This window comes from Protomyctophum bolini (genome assembly GCF_963924005.1).
Source record: "Protomyctophum bolini genome assembly, chromosome: 15".
NCBI lineage: Eukaryota > Metazoa > Chordata > Actinopteri > Myctophiformes > Myctophidae > Protomyctophum > Protomyctophum bolini.
The window spans coordinates 15,709,128-15,736,088 of NC_137876.1; the positions used below are offsets into that span (position 1 = coordinate 15,709,128).

Genomic DNA, 26,961 nt, shown 5'->3' on the forward strand with positions numbered 1-26,961 from the left:
AAACTCCAAACTGAGCCTTCTGTTCAAAAACAATGTTTTAAATAGGCCTATGGTTTTGCTCTTGTTGAGATTATTTTCCTATTAACTACTCTACAATTAGTCAAATATTGGATTGTTGGCTCAGGGAGGCGATAAAAACAATTATCTGTGAACTCCAAGGCGAGTAGGCCTAATTGATATTAGAATCGTTCGGGGGGTGCAGACGCAGTATTCCTTTAAGAGTCTCATGGACTGTAATCATTGTTGTCTCTGTAGATCAAATATGGAACAGGCTTGGTAAATTGTATTTAGAAAGAGCGCTGTAGAAAAGATTAGCGTTGCCATGGTGACACCATGAACAGTGTGGCCTGAGGAGGAGAAGAAGGCTTCTGCATGGTTGAGGATCTTGTCTAATTTAGAGGGTGGCGGTGGTCGTGCACCGAAAATAGCCGATCTACAAGCCCACAATGTGTCATACAGCAGCTTGTACACTGCCATACGATGAAGTGTAAATTAGGTTTCCCAATAGACCGCAATGATTCTCAACCTGTGGCCAGCATTATCAAAAAGAAAGGAAAAAAAGTGATATTTGAATTAAGTGAAATCTGAATATACCTTTAAAACAAGGGGGGAAAATGTAATACCGATACCGTGCTATTGAGATGAGCGCGGCCCACCCGATGGACCACTTAAGTACCTGGTCAGATGGGTGGTCCGGTCCACCAACCCTTTTCAAAGTTTCAAGTGAGGCCCATTATCCAGAAAAGGTCGGAAGGTCTCTCCTCCACCTGTATGTCCTGTCATCACCCGTTCATCATCGCCTATTTATTTAATCTCCTGTTTTGCCCCCTCACAACCCCTCGTTTAATATCCCTGCGTCAGTGCCACTACAACATCCCTGCAGAACAGGCCAAACAAAGCCAAGTTAAACAAAACGTAAAAGCAAACACACAAAATGGTCCTAAATATACTGTTCCCCACATACACACACACGTCAAACATCACCTATTAGCCACCGCCAACCTCATGGTTCTTTTATTTTTTTAATCAGGCCAGCCTTTAAACCTTATCTTTTATGGCTGAATACTGTTTAATAGTTCCTTTATTTCCCTAGGCTGTGTACTTCATAATGACGCTGTTGGGGCGGTGATGTAAAGTGAATTTGTATATTCATTGAACGATGTATGATAAATAATTCTCTTAGTTTATTTTATTTGTATTTTTAGTTCATGAACTAGACTAAAAGTAAAACATTTCAGAAAACATTATGGAATTTTATTCTAAAGATGATGACAACCTAACCAAAATGAACCCTGGTTTCCAACAGACATGCATGGATGGCAATGTACAAATTGTGTGACATGCCGGCCGGTATGTGGAAAAAAGAGGCACAGGGCAGAGCTTTACCTCATGGTGTTTTATTGGAAAAACAAAATGTAAAGACTAGCATGTACAACTTGGAATGCAGATTCAACTGAACCGAACAGAACAGTTGGACTGGGCCGGGCCTCGCCGCGCCCACACACACACACTCACACAAACAAACAATCAAACAAACAAAAACACAAGATAAGAAACGCTGCCAAGCACCGACCCTGTCCCCACTTCAAACTGAAAGTGAAACACCCGCCACTGAGGGGCATTATGACACAACACAGGCAAACTTATTGAGACAATATCCCTGGCAGAAATGTCAAAAAAAAAAAAATAACGTTATGAAGAATCCATATTTAGTTGCACCCCCCCCCCACAACATTTTTTTTTGCGTCTTGTAGTTCCCTTGTCCTATCGATTTATCGATTTCTTATTTTAATCTCATTTTTTACTAATTCCTTTTCCCGTTAATAAAAAAGTGCTACTAGATCATTAAGATTGCCTCAAATAAATCGTCCCGTTGTGATCATTCCCCGTCATCAAGAGACCTCCCGAGCCCCTCCAACAGTCTAAGATGGCCCACACTCCAGGGGGTGGGGGTGGGGGGGGGCTCCAGCAATCCAGAAAACCACCCCAGCTCAACTCCGGGAACAACAACAACAACAAACAAACAAGAAAAAAAAAAGAATAAGCAAACACACAAGAAGATTCAAAGGAGAGAAAGTGAAGTTATTTCCGACATGCCAGAAACATAGAATCTAAAATGAGTATTTATTTATTTTCATTTTTTTTAATTCCATTTTCTTTGGAAGTTATATATTTTTTTCATCGTCATGTTTTTTTTTTCCTTTTTTTTTCTTAAAAATATCTCTGTCATCACATAGTTCATTTATCTAATCAAATATCTCTGTCATCACATAGTTCATTTATCTAATCAAATATCTGTCATCACATTTTTTTGAAGGTAAGCAAACTGCAAAGGATTTCCCCGCTATATAAGGTTCAGTCACTTCCTGTGTCGTCGCTCTCTGCAGAGCCACACCCACATACACACAACGTCCCTCCCCCTTCCTCCTCGCACTGTTTCTCAACGTCCGGTCCCGGGGGCGGGGCGGGGTCTGAAACTCTGACAGTACAAATGGATCCATTTTATATCTCTTTGGGACCCGATTCTCAGTGTTAGTTTAAATCTGAGTGTGTACAAATGGAACCATTGTTTTTTTTTGTTTTTTTTAATATCTTTGGGACCCCCGATTCTCGCTGTTAAGTTGAACTCCGAGAGTGCACAAATGGAACCGAATGCTGCCCGTAAGGCTCCACTCTGTTCCATTCCTACATCCTACGAGTAAGGGTCCATTTTGAATGCCCCAGGTGGTTCCCCGGACCGGGTATTGAGAACTAGTGTCCTTCCTCTCGCTCCCTTCCTTTGGAGTACCCCACCCCCCACCCCACCCCTCCCCCCTTCTTGCAGCTCTCTGCTACGGGGCGCTCCACCATAAAAAATCTGTCGAAAGCTGCATGCATGAAGAAGAAGAAGAACAAAATGAATAAAAAAACAAAAAAGAATAGGAAGTAATAGAAGGAGGAAAAATAAACAAAACAAAAAAAAAGGCGATTGGCCGGCCCAAATAACCATTGTTTTTTTTTTGTCATGACGTCGTCGTCGCGCGTGATGGAACCAGGAAGCAGAGGAGCAGTCAGCCGGACGGAGCTGGCTTTTTGCTGATTGGCTGCTTGGCTTTAGTGATAACGGGTCGGAATTTTGCGATTGGGCAGCTCAAGCGCTTCGGGGAGGGGGGAGGGGGAGAATAGAGGGGGATACGAGCCGGTACATGCAGATTTAGAACTTTTGTACGTTTTTAAGTTGTTTATGTATGGACAGATTTCAATTTTCCAACATTCAGTTTTAAGTTCTCTATACAGAAACGGTATGAATAAATGTAGATTTTTGCAATAAGAGGTAAGTGAAACATTTGACTGATTCTTCTTTGTTTGTTTTTTCGTGAAGCGGGGCCGACTTCATTTGGCGGTCATCATCTGGACGAACTCTGCGAACACAGACAGAAGCAGGAGGTCAAGGCAAGTCAAGTGCATTTCATTTAGAAAGCTAAACAACCAGATTGACCAAAGTGCTGCACCACATGATAAAAAAAACTAACAAACAGCAAAAACAGCAAAAACATATAGAATTACAGTAATCCAGCCGTTGGCTGAGAGGAAGGATATACTATCAATTGATTGATCATTAAAATAAACATGCTCTGAAAATGCACGTGGCCCACCCATTTGTTCAGTGGTCAGATGGGTGGGCTTTTGAGATTTTCAAGTGGGCCCTGATCCAGAAAAGGTTGGGAACCGCTGAATTGTCTGCTAAATAGCAAGAATGCCTGTCACGGGGCAACCCGTGCCCTATAGACACTAGAAGACTCCACAATATAAAACTGGGCATGACAAACACACACTGCACAGATGCTTCCATTAATTGACTGTCATCAAGCTCCTTGGAGGTGTGGCCATGTGTAGCATCATATACCCTTATCTGTAGTGGTGTCAAAAAATATCGATATGAATCGATAATCGATTTTAACATTAACGATGCGACTACATCGATGCACGTGTGTCTGGATCGGTCAAAATAGCGTCTGCATCGGACGTTGGTTCGATCCTAAAGCTGCGAATCGATATAATTCAACTAACTGCGGGAAAAACACAGATGTACAAGCCCAAAGCGCTGTGCATTGCGACGGGTAGATAGCTTGTAGATCTGCTACTTCCAGCGCAGGACGGGCGCATGCTTATGATGACGCTCTATATGCATCAGCAGCCAGCAACAACAGACGAGCACTATAGCACAATAGCAGCATAAACCACTCGTTGTCAGACGGAATACACACGCAGATACGAGTCACGACACAGCATTATTGCACATCTGTGCTTTGCCTTTCATCCACGCTTCTATAGCCTTTTACATTTCATTTCCCATCCACGGGCACAAGCAACGTGATATCAACAGCTTCCACCCGATCTGGATGGTCGTGTTGTTTCTGACGAGGGTAGCAACTAGTTAGCATGGGAGCTAACATTAGTTTAACTCTGGTCCATATCGTTAGAAGGAGTCCTCCTTAATAACTCTATGGTCCATTCGTTCCCCAACCCTCACACTCGATGCTGCGTTTACACGGGCAGACACAAAGACGAATGGGAATATCATTTGGAGCAGGCCGAGCAGCTACTGTACACGTCTGTTTGCATCGACAGTATGACTGTATCGTTGCGTCTGGTTTCACTGTCCACAGCAGGCAGACTTGTCAAAACAATGCACTTCCCAAATCTCAGAGATATGCCACCACCTATAAATGCAAACCCAGAATGTCTTTCCCCAGCTATCTCATTCCACTTTCATTTATTTTATTCCATAGTCTTAGTTTTTCTCTTATAAAGTTGTTTTTATTAGTTTTCTAATGTTCCCCTTGAAAAGCGTCTAAGTACTCAGAGAAGCATTATATAAATAATAATATTATCACTATTATTATTACTACTTTTTTAATTGCCTATTCATTCATTGATTCACTCGTATCCAAATCCATTTAAAAAAAAAAGCTCACTGATCAGGTCAAATAGGCCTATTGATATGCGATTAAAATGTGATTAATTGAGATTAATTAATCACAAATCCTCCAATTACTTAGATGTTTTTTAAAGTCCCAACCCTATTCTTTATAGATCTAGCTTCAAATTAAAAATCTAAAAAAGGTTAAATGTGTCAGATCGCACCGTATCGTATCGAATCGCATCGAATCGCATCGAATCGCCTCAAATTCCACAAAATCGAAATCGCATCGAATTCCACCGAATCGAATCGAATTCGAATCGTTCTGTGTATAAATGTATCGTCTCTGAATCGCATCGTAGCCCATGCATATCGATACGTATCGAATCGTCTTGTAAAGGAGAGATGCACACCCCTACTTATCTGTGTTGCCTAATTCTATTGTAATTGTTTTGTGTGAGGTGATGCCTTGGAAAACATTCAGACTCTAAATGTATAATTGTATAATGTTTTTTAATTCTGATGGCTTTTTTATGGTTAAATCACTGTTTTACTTTATTTATTTTACTGTTTAGCAGCGTTTTTTCCATAGCCACCCTTACATTATCTAGACTGCTGGTAGTAACGGGCTATTACATGTCATATGGTTTCCTGTCATTGGCTCATTGATAGCCCATCCTGTATATAAGACATGCTCAAATGCTACCACCCATGACTCTGATGAAGACCGCAAGGTCGAAACGTTAGTCGTTTTGTATACTCAGCACCTTAATAAAAGGCTCCAAATGTCCGTGTTGCTCCAGTCTCCTCTCCTTTTGTATAATTGTATAGTTGGTCTAACTCAGGGGTCATGGTTTACCTGGTTTGAGTAGATTGGTCCAATTACTAATCATTGTGGGTGGGGTCTCACCTGGTACATAAGGGAGGCTGGTGGAAATGTTTGGGAAGGGAATCAGTTTAGCTTGAGACTAACAAAGGAGACAACTCCAGGGGAGAGCTGGCAGGGCCAGGAAGGCATAGCCTGTTTTCAGTTTCTTAAGTTCTTGTTTTGTTGTTTGTCCTTAGTTGAGTTGTCAAGGGTTTTTTTACTTTCTGTTATTTGAAAGTGTATTATAAGTCTTTATTCGTGAAGTATTCTTTTTGCCTGCACAGTTAAATCCAGCCTGGGTCGGTCACTCTGTGTTTTGAGGTAAATAAAATAGCAAAAAAGATCTACATTCTTGGACTGTCGATTCTTGGAGCCTTGGCCGTTCGGGCAACCTTACAATGCCGTTCAGAAATATAGTTATTTTTGCATCATGTGATATATGAAATCATCTGCACTTGCCGGGTCAACATAATTACAGAGGGAAATGCCTTTTCTGTTCAATTTTAAACTGCACCACAAAAACATAACAGACTGTCCTATTGATCCTTATTGAAGGAAGACACCCGCCATGATCTCACACCCACACACATGCGCTCACAAACACATCCAAACATAAGCAATTACTCTGTCACTGATGAGTGTTTGTCTGCTTATGTAAGAACAGTGTCCTGTTACACACATGAACAGGAAGCAATTATATAATGCTGATGATGGATGTGTGTGTGTGTGTGTGTGTGTGTGTGTGTGTGTGTGTGTGTGTGTGTGCGTGTGCGCGCGTGTATGGTAGCCTCTGTGTGTGCAGCTGTGTTCATATATGTGTGCCTGCCTGTGGAGCATCTGTGCTCCATTCTATTCACACGCGTGAACGGAGTAAAAAGCATCTCTCTCTCTCTCTCTCTCTCCCTCGCTCCGTACCTTCGTAGTTGACCTGTCCATCTCCGTCGATGTCGGCTTCTCTGATCATCTCGTCCACCTCCTCGTCCGTCAGCTTCTCGCCCAGGTTGGTCATGACGTGGCGCAACTCCGCCGCACTGATGTAACCGTTACCGTCCTGAGACACAAACACAATGACTGTTAGCCCATTAAGGGCTGAGGGTGATTCTAAAAAAACAGTTTTCAGGACCCCAAAAATAGCAGATCTTCTACAAACTCGAAGCAGGTCACAACCAGCTTCTGACAAAACCTCTTAACTCCATCTATATGAACATATGCATAGTGTACACGGTATAGTAGTTTCGTACGTATTATTTCTTTTTATGGTCTTAGCCACTTAAATCCTCAAGACTTGGTAAAATGGATCCGAGTTGGCTCTGTACTTGGACTGCTTTTTTCCCAGTCTATGCCAAATCTTTTTGCCCCCCGAGATAGCCTGCAAGCTCACAACACTGTTTTCGGTGAATGTTCCCCCCAGAATAGGGTTCAAGTTGTCCCCCTCTCCTTTTTTTCTCCCTCTGCATCAAATCTCTTGAAAATAGCCAATATACATAAGCTCACAGCTAGATCTAGCTGAGCTGCTATTTTAGCCAAATGTTCGCTTATTGTGAACACACACACACACACACACACACACACACACACACACACACACGCACCTTGTCAAACACCCTGAAGGCCTCCCTGATCTCCTCCTCGCTGTCCGTGTCCTTCATCTTCCTCGCCATCATCGTCAGGAACTCTGGGAAGTCGATGGTCCCGTTGCCTGAGAGACAGACCAGAGGTCAGAGGTCAAGCGACAAAGCGTTCCACCTCCCCGTCTCGTTTCCCAACTACACACTCGTTGCTGTTCCGACGCTAAGTCATGCTCCGTCTCGCGACGGTCTCGCATGCCGAAAATAGCAGACCTACAAACTTGTAGGTCGGCTATTTTGGACGCGCCACACCACCGCCGTGCGAGGAAGTTTGAACCATAAGCCTTCATGATAACCATTCTCCCCTACAGACAATAACGTGTGCATTAACCCATTTAGACCTGACGTCGAAATTAAAAAAAATCTAAATGATGACCTCATGTTTCTGTATCAGTGGTGCTCAATATTTAATGTCAAGGACCCCAAAAATGATATGTATTTGGCCACCAACCCCATCTGAAAATATGTTGTTCCAGGAACCTCTTAGAAGCAAATATTTGAGTTAAAAACGTTCACTCTGAAAGAATATATATTTGAGCCATATTTTCAAGATTTTTCAAAAATAGCATACCTACAAGCTTGTAGGTATTCATGTAGGTGTAGGTGTTCATTTATGCTAGTGGTTTTCAACCTTTTTCATTATTTATTCGGCATTTGAGCCACGGACCACCGTTTGATGAGATTTCGCGTCTCAGACCGAAAACTAAAGAATATTTTGTTGTTATAGTTCCATGCTGTATTGATGTTGGTACCATAGGATAAATAAGACAGGCAAAAAAATAATCTTTTAGCTAAATGTAACTCTTGAGAGCGTAAAATGAAATAATTTTATTGAGTTGAAGATCTATAAGGGTTCATTTGGTTACCAACTCCCCATCATTTGGCTGTGGACCACATGGAACCCCCTCAAGGACCACCGGTGGTCCCCGGACCACTGGTTGAGAACCACTGCTCTATGTGGTTGAAAGAGCAAATCGAAATAAGAATATTCCCCTGATTTCTCAACAGTGGCCGATTACATACAGTATTATTTCTGGGGTCCTCCTTTGACACAAAATAGTTTTTAGCAACCACTGACATACATATTATAGAACATAGAATTCAAAGTAATTTTGTGTAGAATCAGGTCTCAGTGTGGATTGTATTGGTTAAGCGGTGGTTGTACGTACCGTCGGCGTCCACCTCGTTGATCATGTCCTGCAGCTCGGCCTCGGTGGGGTTCTGGCCCAGCGACCTCATGACGGTGCCCAGCTCCTTGGTGGTGATGGTGCCGTCACCGTCCTTGTCGAACAGGGAGAAGGCCTCCTTGAACTCTGGGCGGGAGGAAGGAAAGGGTGGGGGGGACAGAGAGCGGGATCAGTTCACCGATGTGCGTAGTGTATATATAGTGCACGTAAGTTAGATTTAGATATAGCATGTTCATTTTGTTGGCCTGGCATGCTATAGTTGGCTTTTGAAGATTATGTCATGTGGTTTTGTAATGAGACTTTGTAATGCTTGTTCAGGGCACTTAAGACGTAAATCATTTGTTTGTTTAGGGCAGTAAATGACAACGTAAGACGTCACCTGGCCCTCGCTGCGCAACTCACTTCACATGATGTTAGGTTCTTCTTGGTGTACCAATGATCCTAGATCACTGAGGCACTACTCTGTCTCTATGATCCTAGATCACTGAGGCACTGCTCTGTCTCTATGATCCTAGATCACTGAGGCACTGCTCTGTCTCTATGATCCTAGATCACTGAGGCACTACTCTGTCTCTATGATCCTAGATCACTGAGGCACTGCTCTGTCTCTATGATCCTAGATCACTGAGGCACTGCTCTGTCTCTATGATCCTAGATCACTGAGGCACTGCTCTGTCTCTATGATCCTAGATCACTGAGGCATTACTCTGTCTCTATGATCCTAGATCACTGAGGCACTGCTCTGTCTCTATGATCCTAGATCACTGAGGCACTGCTCTGTCTCTATGATCCTAGATCACTGAGGCACTGCTCTGTCTCTATGATCCTAGATCACTGAGGCACTGCTCTGTCTCTATGATCCTAGATCACTGAGGCACTGCTCTGCCTCTATGATCCTAGATCACTGAGGCACTGCTCTGTCTCTATGATCCTAGATCACTGAGGCACTGCTCTGTCTCTATGATCCTAGATCACTGAGGCACTGCTCTGCCTCTATGATCCTAGATCACTGAGGCACTGCTCTGTCTCTATGATCCTAGATCACTGAGGCACTGCTCTGTCTCTATGATCCTAGATCACTGAGGCACTGCTCTGTCTCTATGATCCTAGATCACTGAGGCACTGCTCTGCCTCTATGATCCTAGATCACTGAGGCACTGCTCTGTCTCTATGATCCTAGATCACTGAGGCACTACTGAGAGTCGCTCTGAATAAAGAGACCTACACAATGTATATGCCTCATCAATAGTGTAATATAAGTTGACTCGCAAACACGTTTCCGTGTGTGTGTGTGTGTGTGTGTGTGTGTGTGTGTGTAGTAGATCAATATAGGGAACAATGCTGGAAGAGTTTCAACTCACCAGCAATCTGCTCTTCTGTTAGTTGGTCAGCCTGGAAGACAGAGAGGAGAGCAGAGGGTAAGGAAGGGATGGGGGGAGATCACAGAGGAGAGGAGAGGGTAAGGAAGGGATGGGGAGAGAACAGAGAGGAGAGGGTGAGGAAGGGATGGGGAGAGAACAGAGAGCAGAGGGTGAGGAAGGGATGGGGGAGAACAGAGAGCAGAGGGTGAGGAAGGGATGGGGAGAGAACAGAGAGCAGAGGGTAAGGAAGGGATGGGGAGAGAACAGAGAGCAGAGGGTGAGGAAGGGATGGGGGGAGAACAGAGAGCAGAGGGTGAGGAAGGGATGGGGAGAGAACAGAGAGCAGAGGGTGAGGAAGGGATGGGGAGAGAACAGAGAGGAGAGGGTGAGGAAGGGATGGGGAGAGAACAGAGGAGAGGGTTATTAAAGATGGAGTGCCGTGATTTTTCATCAGGTACTATGAATATACTAGTGTTAAAATGAAGATATTATGTGGCCAGTTCATTAAGTACTTAGGTTTTCACCTTAGCACCACTCGCCTGAACTGAAGCTGCAACCACAGCTGTTGTTGTGTGATAATAAGGGGAGGGGCTGATTTTAGTGCGTCACTAAAGCGCTGTATTTATTTTCGATTGGGCCTTTTAGACTCAAAGGCTTTCAGGAAGAAACCAAAAATACACATGGAAGACATATTTGCATATTATTATAACCACACCAAACCATGGCACGCCATCTTTAACAAACGCTGAAAGTACCTCGTTAGCTGTAACATGCCAAGGATGCCAAATGGGCCGCCGGCCTATTGCTGGCCTATTGCCCCTGAGAGACCGCAGTATGTTCTACAACAGCCCAGGGTGACATGCGGGTAAAAGCAGCCGTGACAAAACCCAAAGACAACAAGTAATGGTAATGTAGTAGTAGCATGTGTCACACAGTGGTGGAAAGTAACTAAGTACATTTACTTAACCCATTCTGACCTGAGATCAGATTCTAAAAATGTCTACTACATCCTGACAATTTTCTGAAAAAGCTATGTTTCTATGTCAGTCGTTCTTTGATTTTTCAAAAATAGCAGACCTACAAGCTCGTAGCGCTCGGTGGCACGCTATGAGCTTGTAGATTTAAGCAATAAGCCACGAGAGGTCTGCGCCTCGGGTCTGCCTACGCCCCCAGCCAGTGTAAAATACCTGGTAAGCTGTGGCCTCGAGTGGCTTATTGCTTTTCTAAAACGGTTACAAACATATAGCAATATTAACCTAATAAAACTATTGAATTCACAAAAGTAGCTACGCTTTGCGCCACCAGAGCGAGCCACATAACTTCCTTGTTGTGCTCGGCAAGTAGGCTATGTGACGGGAGAATAGCGCTTCATGTCTTTACAGGGCTGCCTGGAGCCACACATTCATATGAGCCGGGCGGTGCTTACACGCCCGCACGGCATGTGTTTGTAAAACAATCAAGCGCTCCCCTTCCCCAGTACAGCTGGAATCAGCTGCGAATGATATAAAGTGATTGAAGGAGTGGGTTATCGGTGGAATTTACACCGGTCACGTGACGGTAACCAGCCAATCAGAATCAAGTATTGGGACTACCCGTTTTAGAACTGCTATTTTTCAATAGACCAAAATAGGGGGTTCCCGCCCAAAATGGGTTAATGGGCCACTTCACCCCTTTTGCAACCAGATCTTATTTGAATGATGTTTGTGAGACAAGAAACACTTTCCTGGGGGTTTTATGTGGGAATTCTTTTTAGATATTTCAGTATTTCAAAGTGTCCATGGGCTCCATGATGTCATGGACACAGGGCTCACTTACAAGGAGGAGCAGTGGACCAAAGCATTATGGGAATTGTAGTCCAGGGAGGAAGTGAGCCCACTAGTGTCCATGACATCAAAACTTTGAAACGGGACAGTCTACATAATGACTCAGTACTTTCTACTTTTGGTACTTTAAGTACATTTTGATGCCAATACTTTTGTACTTTTACTCAAAGTACTTAAATATTGAATACGGGAGTTCTACTTGTATTAAACAAACATTGCAGTATTGATACTTTTAGTACTTTTTCCACCACTTGTGGTTTTTATTTCATTAGGCCAGAGACTGGCTCAGCGGGGGATTCATGTTCCAACGCTAGTCACACACATGGTTTGGATTTAAAAGAAAACAATAAGTTGATTTAACCCATTTAGGCCTGATGTCGAAATTTAAAAAATGGCTTCAAAATTCTTGCAGTTTTCTGAAATACCTACGTTTCTGTATCAGTGGTGCTCAATATTTCATGTCAAGGAGCCCAAAAAGTATATGTATTATTGGCCACCGACCCCCATCTGAAAATATGTTGTTCCCAGAAGCAAAGATTTGAGTTAAAAATGTTCGCTCTGAAAGAATATATTCAAAGATCTGCACCACATTTTCACCATTTAAAAAAAAATAGCAGACCTAGGCTACAAGTTCATAGCGCGGCACTTGTGCCGCGCTATGAGCTTGTAGATCTGCTATTTTTCAATAGCTAAAGTATAACACAATGCTTCAAACACCAAAATGGGTTCCCGCCCAAAATGGGTTAAGAATGCTTGCCTCCTCACATCGAAAAAATAAGCACCTCATAAACATCTGTGCCAATGTATCCCAACAACTATATTTATGTGCGTGTTACTGTTAAAGGGGCTGGCCCGAATGACAGTTAAGGCGTCGTACGTCGTATTTGTTTGAAATTCTAATTTAGGAACATAATGTAAATGTATTTGTATGTGAAATATCTCTGAAACTTGCGATATTCAAACAGGACAGTGATTTTGGTCACTTTGCTTGGATTTCATTTAGTACTGCCAGCTCTCCTCTTGCACATTCAGACAGTGCTATCACATATTATTCGGTATGATCCACACATTCAGACAGTGCTATCACATATTATTCGGTATGATCCACACAGAGATATGATGTGGGATGACGATGCACTCCGCTGGGTCCTGCCTGGAGGACAACAAAGGAAGCATGTCTCTGTGCAGAACAGAGCCTGAACCAGAGAGAAACCCGCCTGGCGTTCTGCAAGCAAAACTTCATTGTTCAGTCCCTGGAAAATAAGCTAGATGAGCTGCATGCACAAATTATAATGGAAATACTGTGTTCTTCTGGCATTCGTTGGGACGTGGCCTGGCTGGAGCCCAGCATTTCTCCATGTACCAACATTACAGATCTAAGGACTCTTAGATCATTCTGTTTCCTCTCAGATCTGCTTTCCGATTGTGCCTCTTTGTGGCCCACGAATGGCACTGTTTAAACAATCGCAATGTTCTCCCGTTCTGGAGCTACTGACCATCAAACTTAGCCCACAAACCCGACAAGCTTTTTTTAAGATTGTAAGTGGACGGGCACGGATTACACACCCAAAATAAATAATCTGAATCCTGATTTGGGATTCCAATGCCATTATAGGCTACCGATATAATTTGGAACGTTCGAGCACAGCCCAGTGTATGTGTGTTTGTGCGTGTGTGTGTGTGTATGTACGTGCACATATACATGATATGCCCGCACCACGCCCGCTCTTCCACCTTAAAACCCTCAAAGTTGATATCGAGATCTGCCAGCAGCTTCATGGCTTTTGGCTCGGGTGCTCTCCTTCCTCCGGCGTCCAGCTTCAGTGCTCCCCCGAGTCCTCCGACCCGGCGTTGCTTCAGATCCAGCCCTCCTGCGCCGCCTCCTCCTCTTCCTCCTCCTCCTCCTCTTCCTCCTCCGCCGCCTCCTCTTCCTCCGAATCCTCCTCCTCTTCCTCCTCCTCCCCCTCCTCCTCCACCCGACACCCCCGCCTTGGCACCCTGGACGAGTCCGTCCAGGGTGCCCCTCACCACGACCAGGCCCTCCGCCAGGCACCCGGCCCGCTTGTCGTTCTGGCTGCCCTGGCGCCGCACCTCGTCCAGCTCCTTGCGGACGCCCTGCATGGCGTTCCGCACGTCCTGCAGCTCCTTGACCAGGCCGTCGACGCGGCCCGACGTGGAGTCCACCAGCATCTGCAGGAAGCCGCGGTAGTTGCGCTCCTGCTGCTGCAGCATCTCGCCGTAGAAGTACTCCTGTTCGTCCAGCAGCTCGTACACCGTGGCCAGGCTCACCGGCTCGTCCTCCTCCTCGTACAGCATGCTGCCCGCCATGGCCAGAGGCTTCTCGGGCAGCATGCCGCCGCCGCGAGGGAGCCGGGCCGAGGGACAGCAGCCGCACGAGTAGACGTAGTAGGGATGAATGATGCCTCGAGGGGGGGGGGGGGTTGGGGGTTTGGAGGGGGGGTGCCTGCACGAGTGGATGATGGATTTCTCGATGACAGTCGGTCTCAGATTGCCGCCGGCGCAAGGAGGAGGATTTAGCGTCTCTGACAGTACGGGTGGTTAGGTCTCTATCAGCACCTGCGTACGTTGGATGCCTCCTTCACTCCCCCTGGATAGGTATATGGACGGACGGATGAAAGGCAGGGACAGTCTCAGCAATGCCACCAGAGCGGCAGACTAATTGACGCCTCCCTCTTTCCTTTTAGAGCGATCCAACAATTGGAAGTCTCTTTTCTTCGGTTTATAGCCAATTCTTTTTTACCTCCTTTTACCGTTCCAATTTGGCCGTCACGTCACCTAAACCCACCCAACACGCTATTGCAACCTACTGGTTCACCTGCCAGTGAGGAGCCCCCACCGGGAGGATGTGGTGCCTCTGTCCTATTCCACACCGTTCAATAACAACCCCCCCCCCCTATCTCACTGACAGGCACCACCCGCCCCAGCCCGCTAGCGTGGCGACAAATAACGCACGACGCGGCCAATTGTGTCCGTATTGACGCTCGGCCAAGCGAGAGTGCGTCGCACCGCGGTGGAATTGAACCCCTGGACTCGGCCAGCGGTGGACAGGTAGCCTACTATACCCCCGCGCCACCCAAGCGCCTTGACGATTCAAGTCTCTCCTGGACAACAGGCTGGATGACTGAAAGTTGGCCTTTCTCCCGATGTCGTCGGCTGCTCCGGCCGTCCGTCCGTCTGCCCATTTATCTCTGGATAAATCCGCTGCCCCCTCACTCAGCCCTCTGCCCTGTCTGACCGGGAGGGAGGGGGGAGGGGGGGGCTGAGGGGACCTCACTTCGTGCTGGTGGGTCAGCAAATGTGACACGGCTTAGCTACCACCAACGACCTCCTCTCTGACAGGAGGGACAAGCAGGCGGGCAGCTGAATGGAGAGAGACAGAGAGAGGGGGACGGATAGAGGTGGCCACCTCCTGCAGTAGCCGCCGAGGTGGTCAGTATTATGTATTACCAGAGGAATACATAATGTGTGTGTGTGTGTGTGTGTGTGTGTGTGTGTGTGTGTGTGTGTGCGAGAGAATCAATTTAAGGCCTGTGTCTGAGAGATAGTGACCAAACCAGGGGAGGTTCCAGTCAGTGTGTGTGTCAAACAGGGCCTGTCATCTGGTGGGTACAATGTCATCTCCCGGGGAGGATCCGTTTAGCTGGTCAGATCCTGGTCATCTGACCCCACCCCCACCCAAAAAGAAGCCATATTTATAATAATTGAATGCTTTTGAATTGTTTTAAAATGAGCAGACATTTCCTGAAATGATTATTTTTTGTTGTCATGTCATGTTTATGAATTGCTTGCATAATGCAGCAACAACAACAACAACACATATCTGAAATGTATGAATCATCTGCCTCAAAGCATCTACTCTGCTTCTGAATTATGACACCGTAACAAATTCTGTTAAGAGAGTTAGTTTTTTAGAACATGGGAAACAGCCACGGTAGCCTCACCTCATCTAAAGAAATCACAGTGAAGTGAGGGGCTCTCTTATCATCATACATCAGCCAAGCAATACATTTTCCGTGCTGCTACTGGCACACACACACACACACACACACACACACACACACACACACACACTACACTCACACACAAAGCTGTGCATAGGAGGGGCGCCCCTCAAAATATATATAATTTTATTGGACAAATAATTGGCCGATATAAATGTCATCAAAATGTCATTTGCTACAAATATGATTATGGGAAGCCAGAATCCGCCATCAGTCTCAGCCCAGGAGTACAGAGGATGAAATGAGAGGAGTGTGGTCTGGGTGTGCGGTTTTTAGCCACAGGCCATCAGTATAGCCATGCAGAAGTAATGAGTGATTTACTGTTAATGGTGTGTGTGTGTGTGTGTGTGTGTGTGTGTGTGTGTGTGTGCGCGCTTGCACACACGTGATGATCCGTTCTCATGTGTGCTCTAGGGACTGTAACAAGCTGCTAACCTACTCTAATATCCAGGCCAAATTCCTTGCAAGGTGCTGCAATGCCGGGCAATCTAGAGCACATTCTTGTGTGTGTGTGTGTGTGTGTGTTTCAGTTTTACACAATCCAAAATGCAATCACAAGAATCTTAGTAAAAATTCACACCCAAAATGGATCACTTATCTCTTTGATTTTGAGAGACTCATCCAACTATGTTAATGATTTGGATTCCTCCTGGAATCTCAACACTAATTGCCAAGGCAACAAAACAACACAACAGCAGCATGAAGACTGATATTCTGAACAGTGGGGGTCCATAGATCTTGAGGAGTTTCCTCTGAGAGTGTACAAATGGAACCAAACGGACCCTTACGGGTCCATTTGGTTCCGTTTGTACACTCTCAGAGTAAAAATGACACTGAAGATTTTACAGCCTGCTTGTATTTGGGTCTCAAAGATACAAATCATATCAAGCTGGTACCCTTGAAATAAAAAGAAAAATGTCAGGGAATCACGATATACTGTACGACTATTTTACGTCAAGTAGGATAAGAAGAATGATCCACAATCCACAATCTCCAACTATCAGAAAGTCCCTAGCAGCGGTTTTTCTCCTCCCTATGCCAGTTTAGGAAGCTCAACATTCTGCCAACCATCGAGATGGGATGCACCGTATGCACGACATCGAAGTATGTTGGCCGATATCCGGTTACCCATTATCTTTGTATGGTCAAATCAACCGATGCCGATATTGCAATACAGGTTTCTAGTAGGGCTGTTGTACAGTAACTGTGGTTCGAGGTAACTGAACCTCTGACTCCGCCAGATTGCGGCAGTATTGAGTTCCCTCCTCCTGCCTGCATCTGGGCTCTCTCAAGCAGAAACGATGAACAGGAAGCAGCGGGACAAAAATCTGATGTCTCCATAATAATTTGGAGTTGTAGTCCTGTTTAAGCTGCGTTTACATTGGCGCTGTGGCACAGCTTCAACATGTCACCTGTCTCACGTTGATCCCGCCTCTAGCGGCCGTATACGGCTGAATATCGCTCCATTCTGACTTGGACCGGAGTACATCGTCTCTGCCCGAGAGAGCCCAGACTCTCCCTTCTGGCAGAATTAAAATGTTGTCCAGCCCCCTGCTGGACAACATTTTAATTCTGAGTGCTTTCACCAGGCTAGGTTCGAGGTGCAGATGCAACAAACAGTGCAGCATTTTTATTTAAAGATTTTTTTAGCCTTTTGAAAGCTTCTCTAGAAAACACTGACTGAATCTGCAGCCTCCATCTTAAAATAATATCGCCTAAAACCGAGATATTATTTGGATATCGGTTCAATCAATACCGATGGCATTTTTTAAGTCCCTCGACAGTGTCCTCCTACCCCACTGCGACCACCTCTTCACCAAACTGCACTCCCAGAGGTGCTGCAGGACTACTGTATCTATTGCCACCTGGTATGTTGCACACGCCACCTCAGCAGGAAATCAGCTGATTTTCATTATGAAGATAATCGCCCCTGTCGGGTGGATGGAAACCTCACTTCTCAGGATTCAAATTAAAAAATGGCAGATCTACAAGCTCAAAATGCGTCGCTTCGAGCTTGCACATCTGCTACCTTTGTGTGACGCTGTAGTTTGATCAAGTTCACCTCAAAACACAAACCGTTTGAAGATAAGAGGTTTCTTGCCGGTCGGATATAGTGAAGTGAAGTGTTTCATGTTGCACCTTGATCACAACCGATTCCTGTGTGCACCGACACACTGGCAATGAAGTGCTTCTGAGTTCTGATTACATGACACAGATTGTAACAAGACCTGCTATCATCACGTGTGTGTGTGTGTGTGTGTGTGTGTGTGTGTGTGTGTGTGTGTGTGTGTGTGTGTGTGTGTGGGTGGGGGGGGGGGGGGGCAGTAATTAAGTACACTTACTTGAGTAGGCCTACTATATTATATATTTAAACTATCTGTACTTTATCTTGAGTATTTGTGTTTTAATTGTCCACTTAAGCCCTATTTCTAATAATATAGTGGAAGAAACGACTTCATGTCTATTAAACAAAGAGGCCGGCCCCATGGCAGGATGACTAAAAAGAACAAATAATAATAAATGAAAAGCCACGACAGGAACATAGCTTGTCTATATGAAGGACAAAGGGTGGAGACTGGATCAGGGTTGGGGGATCCCACTGATAAACCTGGTTGCCAAAATCAAACTCTACAAGTTGCAATGCAATGAGCACATTTCTTTAAGTACACTTCCACCCAGCCAGGCATTAGTACATAAGCTGAACTGTGACCAGAGTTGGTCTCATTGCCCCAAGACAGTTGTTCTTTAGGTCCGGGGACCGTGCAGAGGTCCTTCAGTCATTTAATCAACCACTTAGACATATTACGTTTAAAAACTACCAGATGTATAAGCTCACGCCAGTGCGTCACTTTGTACCACACTACAAACTGCTAATTTTAAACATTTAAAAATTTAAATAAAACACTGGGGGTTCCTGGCTGGCACAAAATATTTCTAGATAGTGATCCACGGCAAAATACATTAAATTTTGGGGGATCCTTTGACATGAAAAGGTTGAGAACTCAGAGAACCAGTGGCCTGAGACAGTGGTTCTCAACCAGTGGTCCTCGAAGGGGCTTCAGGTGGTCCCCAGCTAAATGATGGAGAGTCGGTAACGAAATGGACCCTTATACAGTAGCTCTTTAACTATTGGGAGCGTATAATGAAACCAATTTCACGCTCTCAAGAGTTAAACTATTGTTAAATATCTGCAAAATAATCTAAGTTTTGGGTCTGAGAGGCTAAATCTGATCAAGTGGTGGTCCGTGGCTCAAATGCCTATTAAATAATGGACCTTGATGTGAAAAGGGTTCTGGAGAACCAGTGCCCTAAAAAATGTGGACCTGGTTCAGCGCTGGGTGAGCTGACAAAATGAGAGAAATGTGGACCTGGTTCAGCGCTGGGTGAGCTGACAAAATGAGAGCCGTCGTTGCGAGCGGCCACAGAACAGAAGCCTAACCCAACCTCAAGTGATTCAGTTACAACTTCCTGCAACCCAATTAGCCACCAAATCGTACTGCCTGGGATTGCACACGTTGCCAGGCAACATGCCCTTACTGGGAGCTAAATAAATTCTCCAGTGATGCAACTCTTGTCAGGCTACAAGGCTCTGGGTGGATACGGTCAGGTAACCATAGCAACGGCAAAAACAAGCACCCGACTACGGGCGATAATACAACAGCCAGGTAGTAGCTATAGAAACCAACGTGGGGGCTGCCTCCCAGTCGGGTATAAACGCACAAAAAGCCCTGCAGGGCTAGAGCTTTAGAACCGCATTATTTATAGGGTCTGGGATATTTAACCCATTTAGACCTGAGGACGATTCTACAAATGCCTTCTGAAGCCTGACAGTTTTCTGAAAAGAAATTTCTATGTCAGTGGTGCTCAACCTTTTTCATGTCAACCCTCAGAAAGATCTGTATTTGGCCACGGACCCGGATCTGAAAATATGTTGTACCAGGGACCAAACTTATGTTCCAATGTTCAATGCCAAAAACACATTTAAATTGTTGATCGCACATATATTTGTATGACAATTGATTGTCAACTTCTGTAATTGTGACATGCAGCCCAGCCCTACCCGTCATTGTAAACACAAAAATGTAAGTAATTCTAGATTTCAGCGTTGTTGACTAATCAAAAATAGCAGATGTACAAGCTTACAGCGCGGTTTTTGAGAAATCTTCAACGTGTGACTGAGAACCTGAGAACTACCGATACAGTAGAAGGCATTTGTAGAATCGGCCTCATAGGTCCATCCATGACTCTCAGCAAATAAATAAATACATGTATTCAGTGGCACTCCATTGTGACTGAACAGTCCAGTGCACATAATCGGGAATTCCCCCGGTTTTCTACTCCGGCCGGTGTTGTACGACCTTTACTGCCATCACTTTCCTGTCTCTCTACTATCTAAATAAACAAAAATACTGCCTAGTAAAAATGAATAAATACATAATAATGACTTAATTATGTTTTGTTATGTTTTTCAGCCTTTGCAGTAGAACAAAACAAGGTCTACACAATCAGCCAAGAAGATTTGGGTGGCACCGTGGCAGTACTACAAACAGGAAAGGAAGAATGTTGTCTCTTGTGTTAAGTATGAGTATATACAGTATATACCCTCTTTTGCATTTAGCTTGTGGATGAAAAAGATTTACATTGTTTGCAGATTATGCTAAACCGGTATTATTACACGCCAACACACTTGGCAAGTGAAAGTCAATGGCTTTGGAAGGGGTAACTTCACGGTGAGAAGATAACTAAAGACCAGCTGACAACGCACATCTTTCACTACAACTTGCTGAACACACCATCCCTCCCATAAAGAGCAAATAACTCTGTTTGTTAGAGTAACCAACCATTCTGAGTGACATGTCCTCCTAGACAAAGTAGTGCTGAGGAAGAGGGATGAAAGTGTGCCGTACCAGAGTTTAATATCGCAGTATATTGGACATGACAGACACTCGGGCAGAATTGAGTTAGCGGATACAACGCTTTGTGAGCGTGATGGGAAGCAGCCAATGTGTGTGTGTAGCCTAACTCGGTGGTTCTCAAAGTGATCTCACCCAGGGGTGTCGCCAGCAATATAACGTTTAACCACTTTAACCCTATTTTATGTTGCTCTGGAGAGGGAAGTCTGGAACACTCTGGTGGAGCTGTTGCCCCCGTGACCCAACTACGGATAAGCAGTTGAAGATGGACAATTATTATTGTGGAACACAACTCTTCTCTAATAGGGAATGGGGATCCCCACAAAAGCTTTTCAGATGGTGCTCCGCGGCCAATTATATATTAATTTGGGGGTCCTTGACATGAAAATGTTTCAGAAGAACTGGCCTAAATCAAAAGTTCACCACCCTAAAGAGAACTCACACAGCCCTGCACGTACGCACGCACGCACAGAAACACACACACACACACACACACACACACACACACACACACACACACACACACACACACACACACACACACACACACACACACACACTCTGTGAACCCGAGTGACTGTTCCCAAAGAAACCTCTAATCATATCAGCACTTCCTGGAGCCGCTCCATTGATAACGGACCGGAGGCTGACATTGTGGATTTAGGAATCAACTTTGTTAAATATTTTTAGTCCAAACCGAACATAAAGCTTTATAATTACATTTGAAGAAGAAGAAAAAAGAAAGGCCAACAAGTGAAATCCATCCTAGGGAGTGGACTGTTGGTGTTGTGCTGCCAGTGGACCATTCAGCTTAATGGGTACATTAGTAATAGGGCAGGGCCCTCAAAACACTGAGGATATGATATGACAGAATAAGCTTTGGTGGTTTTTTGCTCACTGTTCATGCTGTTCTTTTTTTCTGTTTTAGATGCCCCCCCCAAAAAAACTGAAAGATTGATAAGCGAATGTGGGACTAGGAGGATATTGTCAGACTTTCTGTCCAAGTGCAAAACGAACAATTTATAGACAGAATCCCAGTGTGAGGCAGTATAGGCTATAATCACCACCAGATTACTTTTTCTTCACCCCCCCCCCCCCCCCCCCCAATACACACACGTTCATAATTCTGATGAGTAGACCTATTAATGCGGATTGCAGGGTGAAACCTGGCAGCATTAACTGATCAGACAAATATGTTCACCACCAGCCAATTCAGTCCAATTATATGCTTCATGTTTTATGATTGTCCTAGAAATGACCAAACCAAAGTCCACAAAACCCCAAGTCAAAGTAGGATACAACAATATCGCTGCCAGACAATAACTTATGATCTGATCTGATCTGTTACTGTATGATCTGATCTGTACAGTTGGGTGACGTTAGCTGCATGGCTAATATTAGCTGGCAACCGGCCCGCCATATGCAATGCCAGTTGTATGTCCATTATAACAAGTGTGTGTGTGTATACTATAGTAGCCATACACATAAACATCAACACTAGTTCAACTCACTCAGTACTATAGTATAGTGGCCACAACGAAACACCCACAAACCCCAACATCAGCTGATGCCAAAAGGCGTCCATTTTGGAGAGACTGAAGCCTTATTACCACCTTATTACAGCTTATAACACAAGAAATAAGCACTCACACTCGTCTCTCACACACACACTACTGTACATTACACGCAGCAGCCTCTCTCTCTCTGCAATGGAATGGAGGCGTGGAGGAAATAGCTCAGTCAATTCATACATTTTCCACCCCGTTTCTAAATTCTACCACCTCGCATGCGACCAAACCTAGACGAATTGAACGATAACGTGATAAAAGACGTCAGTTCGGTAATACTCACCATGATGTGTGTGTGTGTGATGTGTGTGTTTAGTCTTGGTTTTTTTTAGGGGGAGAGAGAGGAGTAATGGACGGCTGCCACCGAGCTGCTGCTGCTGCCTGGATGGACGTACTGGAGCGAGAGAGACCGAACTACCGCTGCACTGGAGAGAGAGCCGTGTATTCCTCCGCCTAGTCAGTGCCTCTCTCCTCCTCACTTCCGCATCCGTCTCTCTCTCTCTCTCTCTCTCTCTCTCTCTCTCTCTCTCTCTTTCTCTCTCTCCAATTAATACCAATTTAAAATCCCCTGAATTTGGAGTAGCTAATTATTTTTTACTCTTTCCCCCGGCCCCAATTTAGTCTTTATGCCAATGAGTCCCTCCCAGTCCCACACATTTCTGTGTTGTCATTGTCACTCACCTGCCACTGAGGAGCCCCCACCGGGAGGCCACGAGCCAATTGTATTCACACACAGACGCCCCAAAGCCGGATGCACCATCGTGAATTCGAACCCACAAACAACCTCCGTGGTGGTGCGTGGGCAGGGACTTTACCACTGCTAGGACTCCCACACCCCGCTTTCAGAACCAATAATGAGCATATTCTTCTAACCTGGTTGATATGGAAATAAAGATGTACTTCTATGGCAGTGGTTAATTCTCAAAGTGGGGCCTGGATTCCCCCAGGGGGTCCTCGAGGAGGTTCCATGGGGTCCCCAGCTAAAGTATTTAATATAGCGTCACATCTTGTGGTCACTGGCACTGTGGCATAACATTATGTGCAGTGCGGTCAGTGCATGGCTGAATATATTCATTTGGGGGTCTTCCTTGAAAAGGTTTGAGGGTCATCATGCCACTAGTGAATGTGAATCTACCTATCACATCATATTTGAAGGTTTCATAGATAAATGATTGTTCTTTGTTTAATTTCTGCTATATTATACAGGAGCATCATGTATTTGTATAGAGTAGAAAAGGAAGTATTCTGTGGGTCCATAAATGCATGTTCCCATTTCTGAAGCAGCATAAGAGTTTATATGGGATCATGGCACATGGTTTTGAGTCTTAATTGGTTTCTGTGGGAGTGAATTGTTCATTTGCACAAAGAATTCTTGGACTGCTTAGACAGGCTGAAAAATAGCAATTCGCATTTGAATACACGTTCAAATACATTGGATTTCAGTGATCACGTAGGTTAAAACAATTGCTCTGTCTCTTTGCTGCTATCCGGTAATGCACTTCTACAGGTAGGCATTAAAATCACAATGCAGATAGATTTTACTGATTCAGGTGACAGGCTGCCATCTGGGTCCCAAAGCTATAAACTGTCATATTTAATATCCGTAATAAATCCTTCGAAACCACTTATGTTTCTAACAGACACGCACTGACAAGAAGTATACTTCAAATTCATTCAAATAGGCTATTCGTTGATGTTATGTATTCATTGGTGATATACTGTAGCTTACATTTGTGTTCATTCATATTCAGGCCCATTGATGTTTGTAGGCTACATGTTAACCCATTCATTCAAAGACCCATTGCAGATTGTGTCAGCTTCAGGCTAAAATGACTGTCACAGAGCAGCCTCTAGCAGACAATTATTCAATTTGAGGTTATATAAAGGAAACAGGCAAACAGCTCAGTAACACCATATGCTGCCATAGGGGTGGTGGTGTTGACAAGCTGCCTCTCCATTAAGTTATCTGTTGGAATTCCCCCACTTTGTGTTGTTGTGGCATGGGTTAAATAAAATCTTCATATTTCTTTTCGGCAAGCTTGCCTATATAACATGCAAATATAGTATGTTTTACTGCAGTTGCTGACACCAGCTGGGATTGCAGGCTTATCTTATCTTATTATAACAAATGTAATAAGACAACTTTCACTAGAGGTCAGGTTTTCTTTTTGCACTTTAAAAAATATCATCTAATGAAATTAGTCGTGCTGTATACGAGAATATTAGTAACTCTGCCATTGGTGGCCTGCTGCCTGTGCTTATTGCCATGCAAGACGCACTGTACGGACTACTTTGTGCTGCGCAGTTTTATGTGGGCGGAAGGATACATTTATAAACGTCGCGCCCAGGGAAGTTGCTACGGGAAGTTGCGGTTGCGTTATGAGAGGCCGCCGATGATTGGCCAGAGCAGACCTGCAATATCATGCTCATTGTACAGAGGCCGCAATTGGCCACGCAAGATCTGCAATGCGTCAAGGCATTCTGAGAGTGCAACATGGGGTACTCATTTTTGCCTCATATTGGCTGCTAGGTAACCTCAAACTCACTGAAGGCTGCGAGTTTGTCTGTTGGTTTAAAAGGTGCCTTTAATTCTCTTTTTAAGGGCAAATAAATCCTTATGTGCTAGAGTGAACCGTGGACGGATACGTTGTAACCAGATTTTATATGATCACTCACAATTAGTGCGTGTCTAATATGCTACTGACTGACAGAGTAAAGTCCAGAATTCAAAAAGTACAAATACCTCAAAATTGTACAATAATTTCCACCACAGCTGACTGACATCTCAATCCTGTCTGACAATTGGCTCTGTGAAGTTGATTGAGTGCTTATGGCTGCGATCTGCTGAGCAATGATAGAGAGGATCATTGATTGAAAATGACATGTCAGGGTCCAACCCATGATTGAGGAGGAGACACTATAATTGTGGACGAGACCCGGCTCCAAAATAAACTGCAGTTTAATTTGTGAATTAGGGACGGACAGGGCTTATACAAAACTATATCGCTTTTTTGGCCCAGATTTAATGCTGCAATGCAGATGGTGATAAAAAAAATCTCTATAAATGTAAAAACGTAAATTTAAAGTCTGGAGTTGAGAAATTTACATTAGAAGCACACTTTATATTAGTTTGCGTTTCACCCACTCAAAAAGGAACTGTTTAAAACAACTTTGAATAGACTACACCAGGGATACTCAAATAGATTTACCTGTGGGCCACATTACAAAAATGGCAAGGGGCCAGGGGCCAGTAGATAAAATTACGACATTAATGATACTTGATAACTTCTCTCTTTCAATTGCTTTATTTTCGCAAAATGTATCAAAGTACAATGTGCATGCACACAATATGTAAATAAATAAATGTGTTACATTTTCTTGCATAAACACAAAGAGCTGTTTCCATAACTGCACAAATTATTGCACATAACATGAGTAGCTGTTATAATAACATAATAACATAACATGAGTATAGCTCTTTGCCTGCCTGCCTGCCTGTCTGTCCATGAGTAGTTATTTGTCTGTCTGTCAATGAGTAGCTGTCTTACTGTCTGCCTGTCTATGAGTAGCTGTCTGCCTGTCTGTCTATGAGTAGCTGTCTGTCTGCCTGCCTGCCTGTCCAAGTGTCCATGAGTAGCTGTCTGTCTGCCTGTCTGAGTAGCTGTCTGCCTGCCTGCCTAATTGTCCATGAGTAGCTGTCTGTCTGCCTGTCTATGAGTAGCTGTCTGCCTGCCTGCCTAATTGTCCATGAGTAGCTGTCTGTCTGCCTGTCTATGAGTAGCTGTCTGCCTTCCTGCCTGTCCAATTGTCCATGAGTAGCTGTCTGTCTGTCTATGAGTAGCTGTCTGCCTGCCTGCCCAATTGTCTATGAGTAGCTGTCTGTCTGTCTATGAGTAGCTGTCTGCCTGCCTGCCAGCCAGCAAGTTGGTTAACAGAAAATAAATTGTTATGGCTGAGTAAAATAAAATACAATAAACACAATTGTCCATGAGTAGCTGTCTGCCTGCCTGTCCAATTCTCCATGAGTAGCTGTCTGTCTGCCTGTCTATGAGTAGCTGTCTGACTGCCTGCCTGTCCAATTCTCCATGAGTAGCTGTCTGTCTGCCTGTCTATGAGTAGCTGTCTGCCTGCCTGCCAGCCAGCAAGTTGGTTAACAGAAAATAAATTGTTATGGCTGAGTAAAATAAAATACAATAAACACAATTTGCCTGAAAATAGATTACCCAGCTATGACCTTTTTCATGAAAAAAAATGAGTAGTGATATGGCTGACTGAGTAAAATAAAACAATCTACCTGAAAATAGATAGCTATAAGTGAAGAGCAATTTCCGCAATTTCTGCAATTACCATTTCCGCAATTTTCATTTCCGCAATTTCCATTTCTGCAATTTCCGCAATTACAATTTCCGCAATTTCCGCAATTTCCATTTCCGCATTTCTGCAATTTCCGCAATTTCCATTTCCGCAATTTCCGCAATTACAATTTCCGCAATTTCCATTTCCATTTCCAACTATTAATGGCAGCTCGGTTTCATCATTCAGATAAAATAGAATTCTGTCCGTTTAGCTATAAAATTATGTCAGGGAATAGGGATAAACAGTATATGTCTTTCATTTGCATTGCATCTCCCCCCCCCCCCCCCAAGCTTTTATTTTCGTTCGAGTAATAGTACAACTCTAATAGTATT

General features: G+C 44.3%; 1 protein-coding gene across 1 annotated transcript; it reads right to left on the reverse strand.

Annotated features, from left to right (window-relative positions):
- Window positions 1–1,381: 1,381 nt before the first annotated feature.
- On the reverse strand, window positions 1,382–22,698 carry LOC308329938 (calmodulin-1). Its single transcript, XM_080784491.1, has 6 exons — window positions 22,557–22,698; window positions 9,948–9,978; window positions 8,569–8,712; window positions 7,364–7,470; window positions 6,687–6,822; window positions 1,382–3,401 (listed from the first exon to the last, which is right to left on the reverse strand). The coding sequence occupies exons 1-6, from the start codon at window positions 22,557–22,559 to the stop codon at window positions 3,373–3,375; spliced, it is 450 nt and encodes a 149-aa protein (XP_080640617.1). The 5' UTR covers window positions 22,560–22,698; the 3' UTR covers window positions 1,382–3,372.
- Between the last annotated feature and the right edge of the window lie 4,263 nt (window positions 22,699–26,961).

Coding starts and splice junctions, on each gene's coding strand:
- LOC308329938 (XM_080784491.1), bottom strand. Junction 7,471..8,568: donor CAACGAGGTGGACGCCGACG/GTACGTACAACC, acceptor TCTGTCTCTCAG/GCAACGGGACCATCGACTTC. Junction 3,402..6,686: donor TGGACAGGTCAACTACGAAG/GTACGGAGCGAG, acceptor CTGTGTTCGCAG/AGTTCGTCCAGATGATGACC.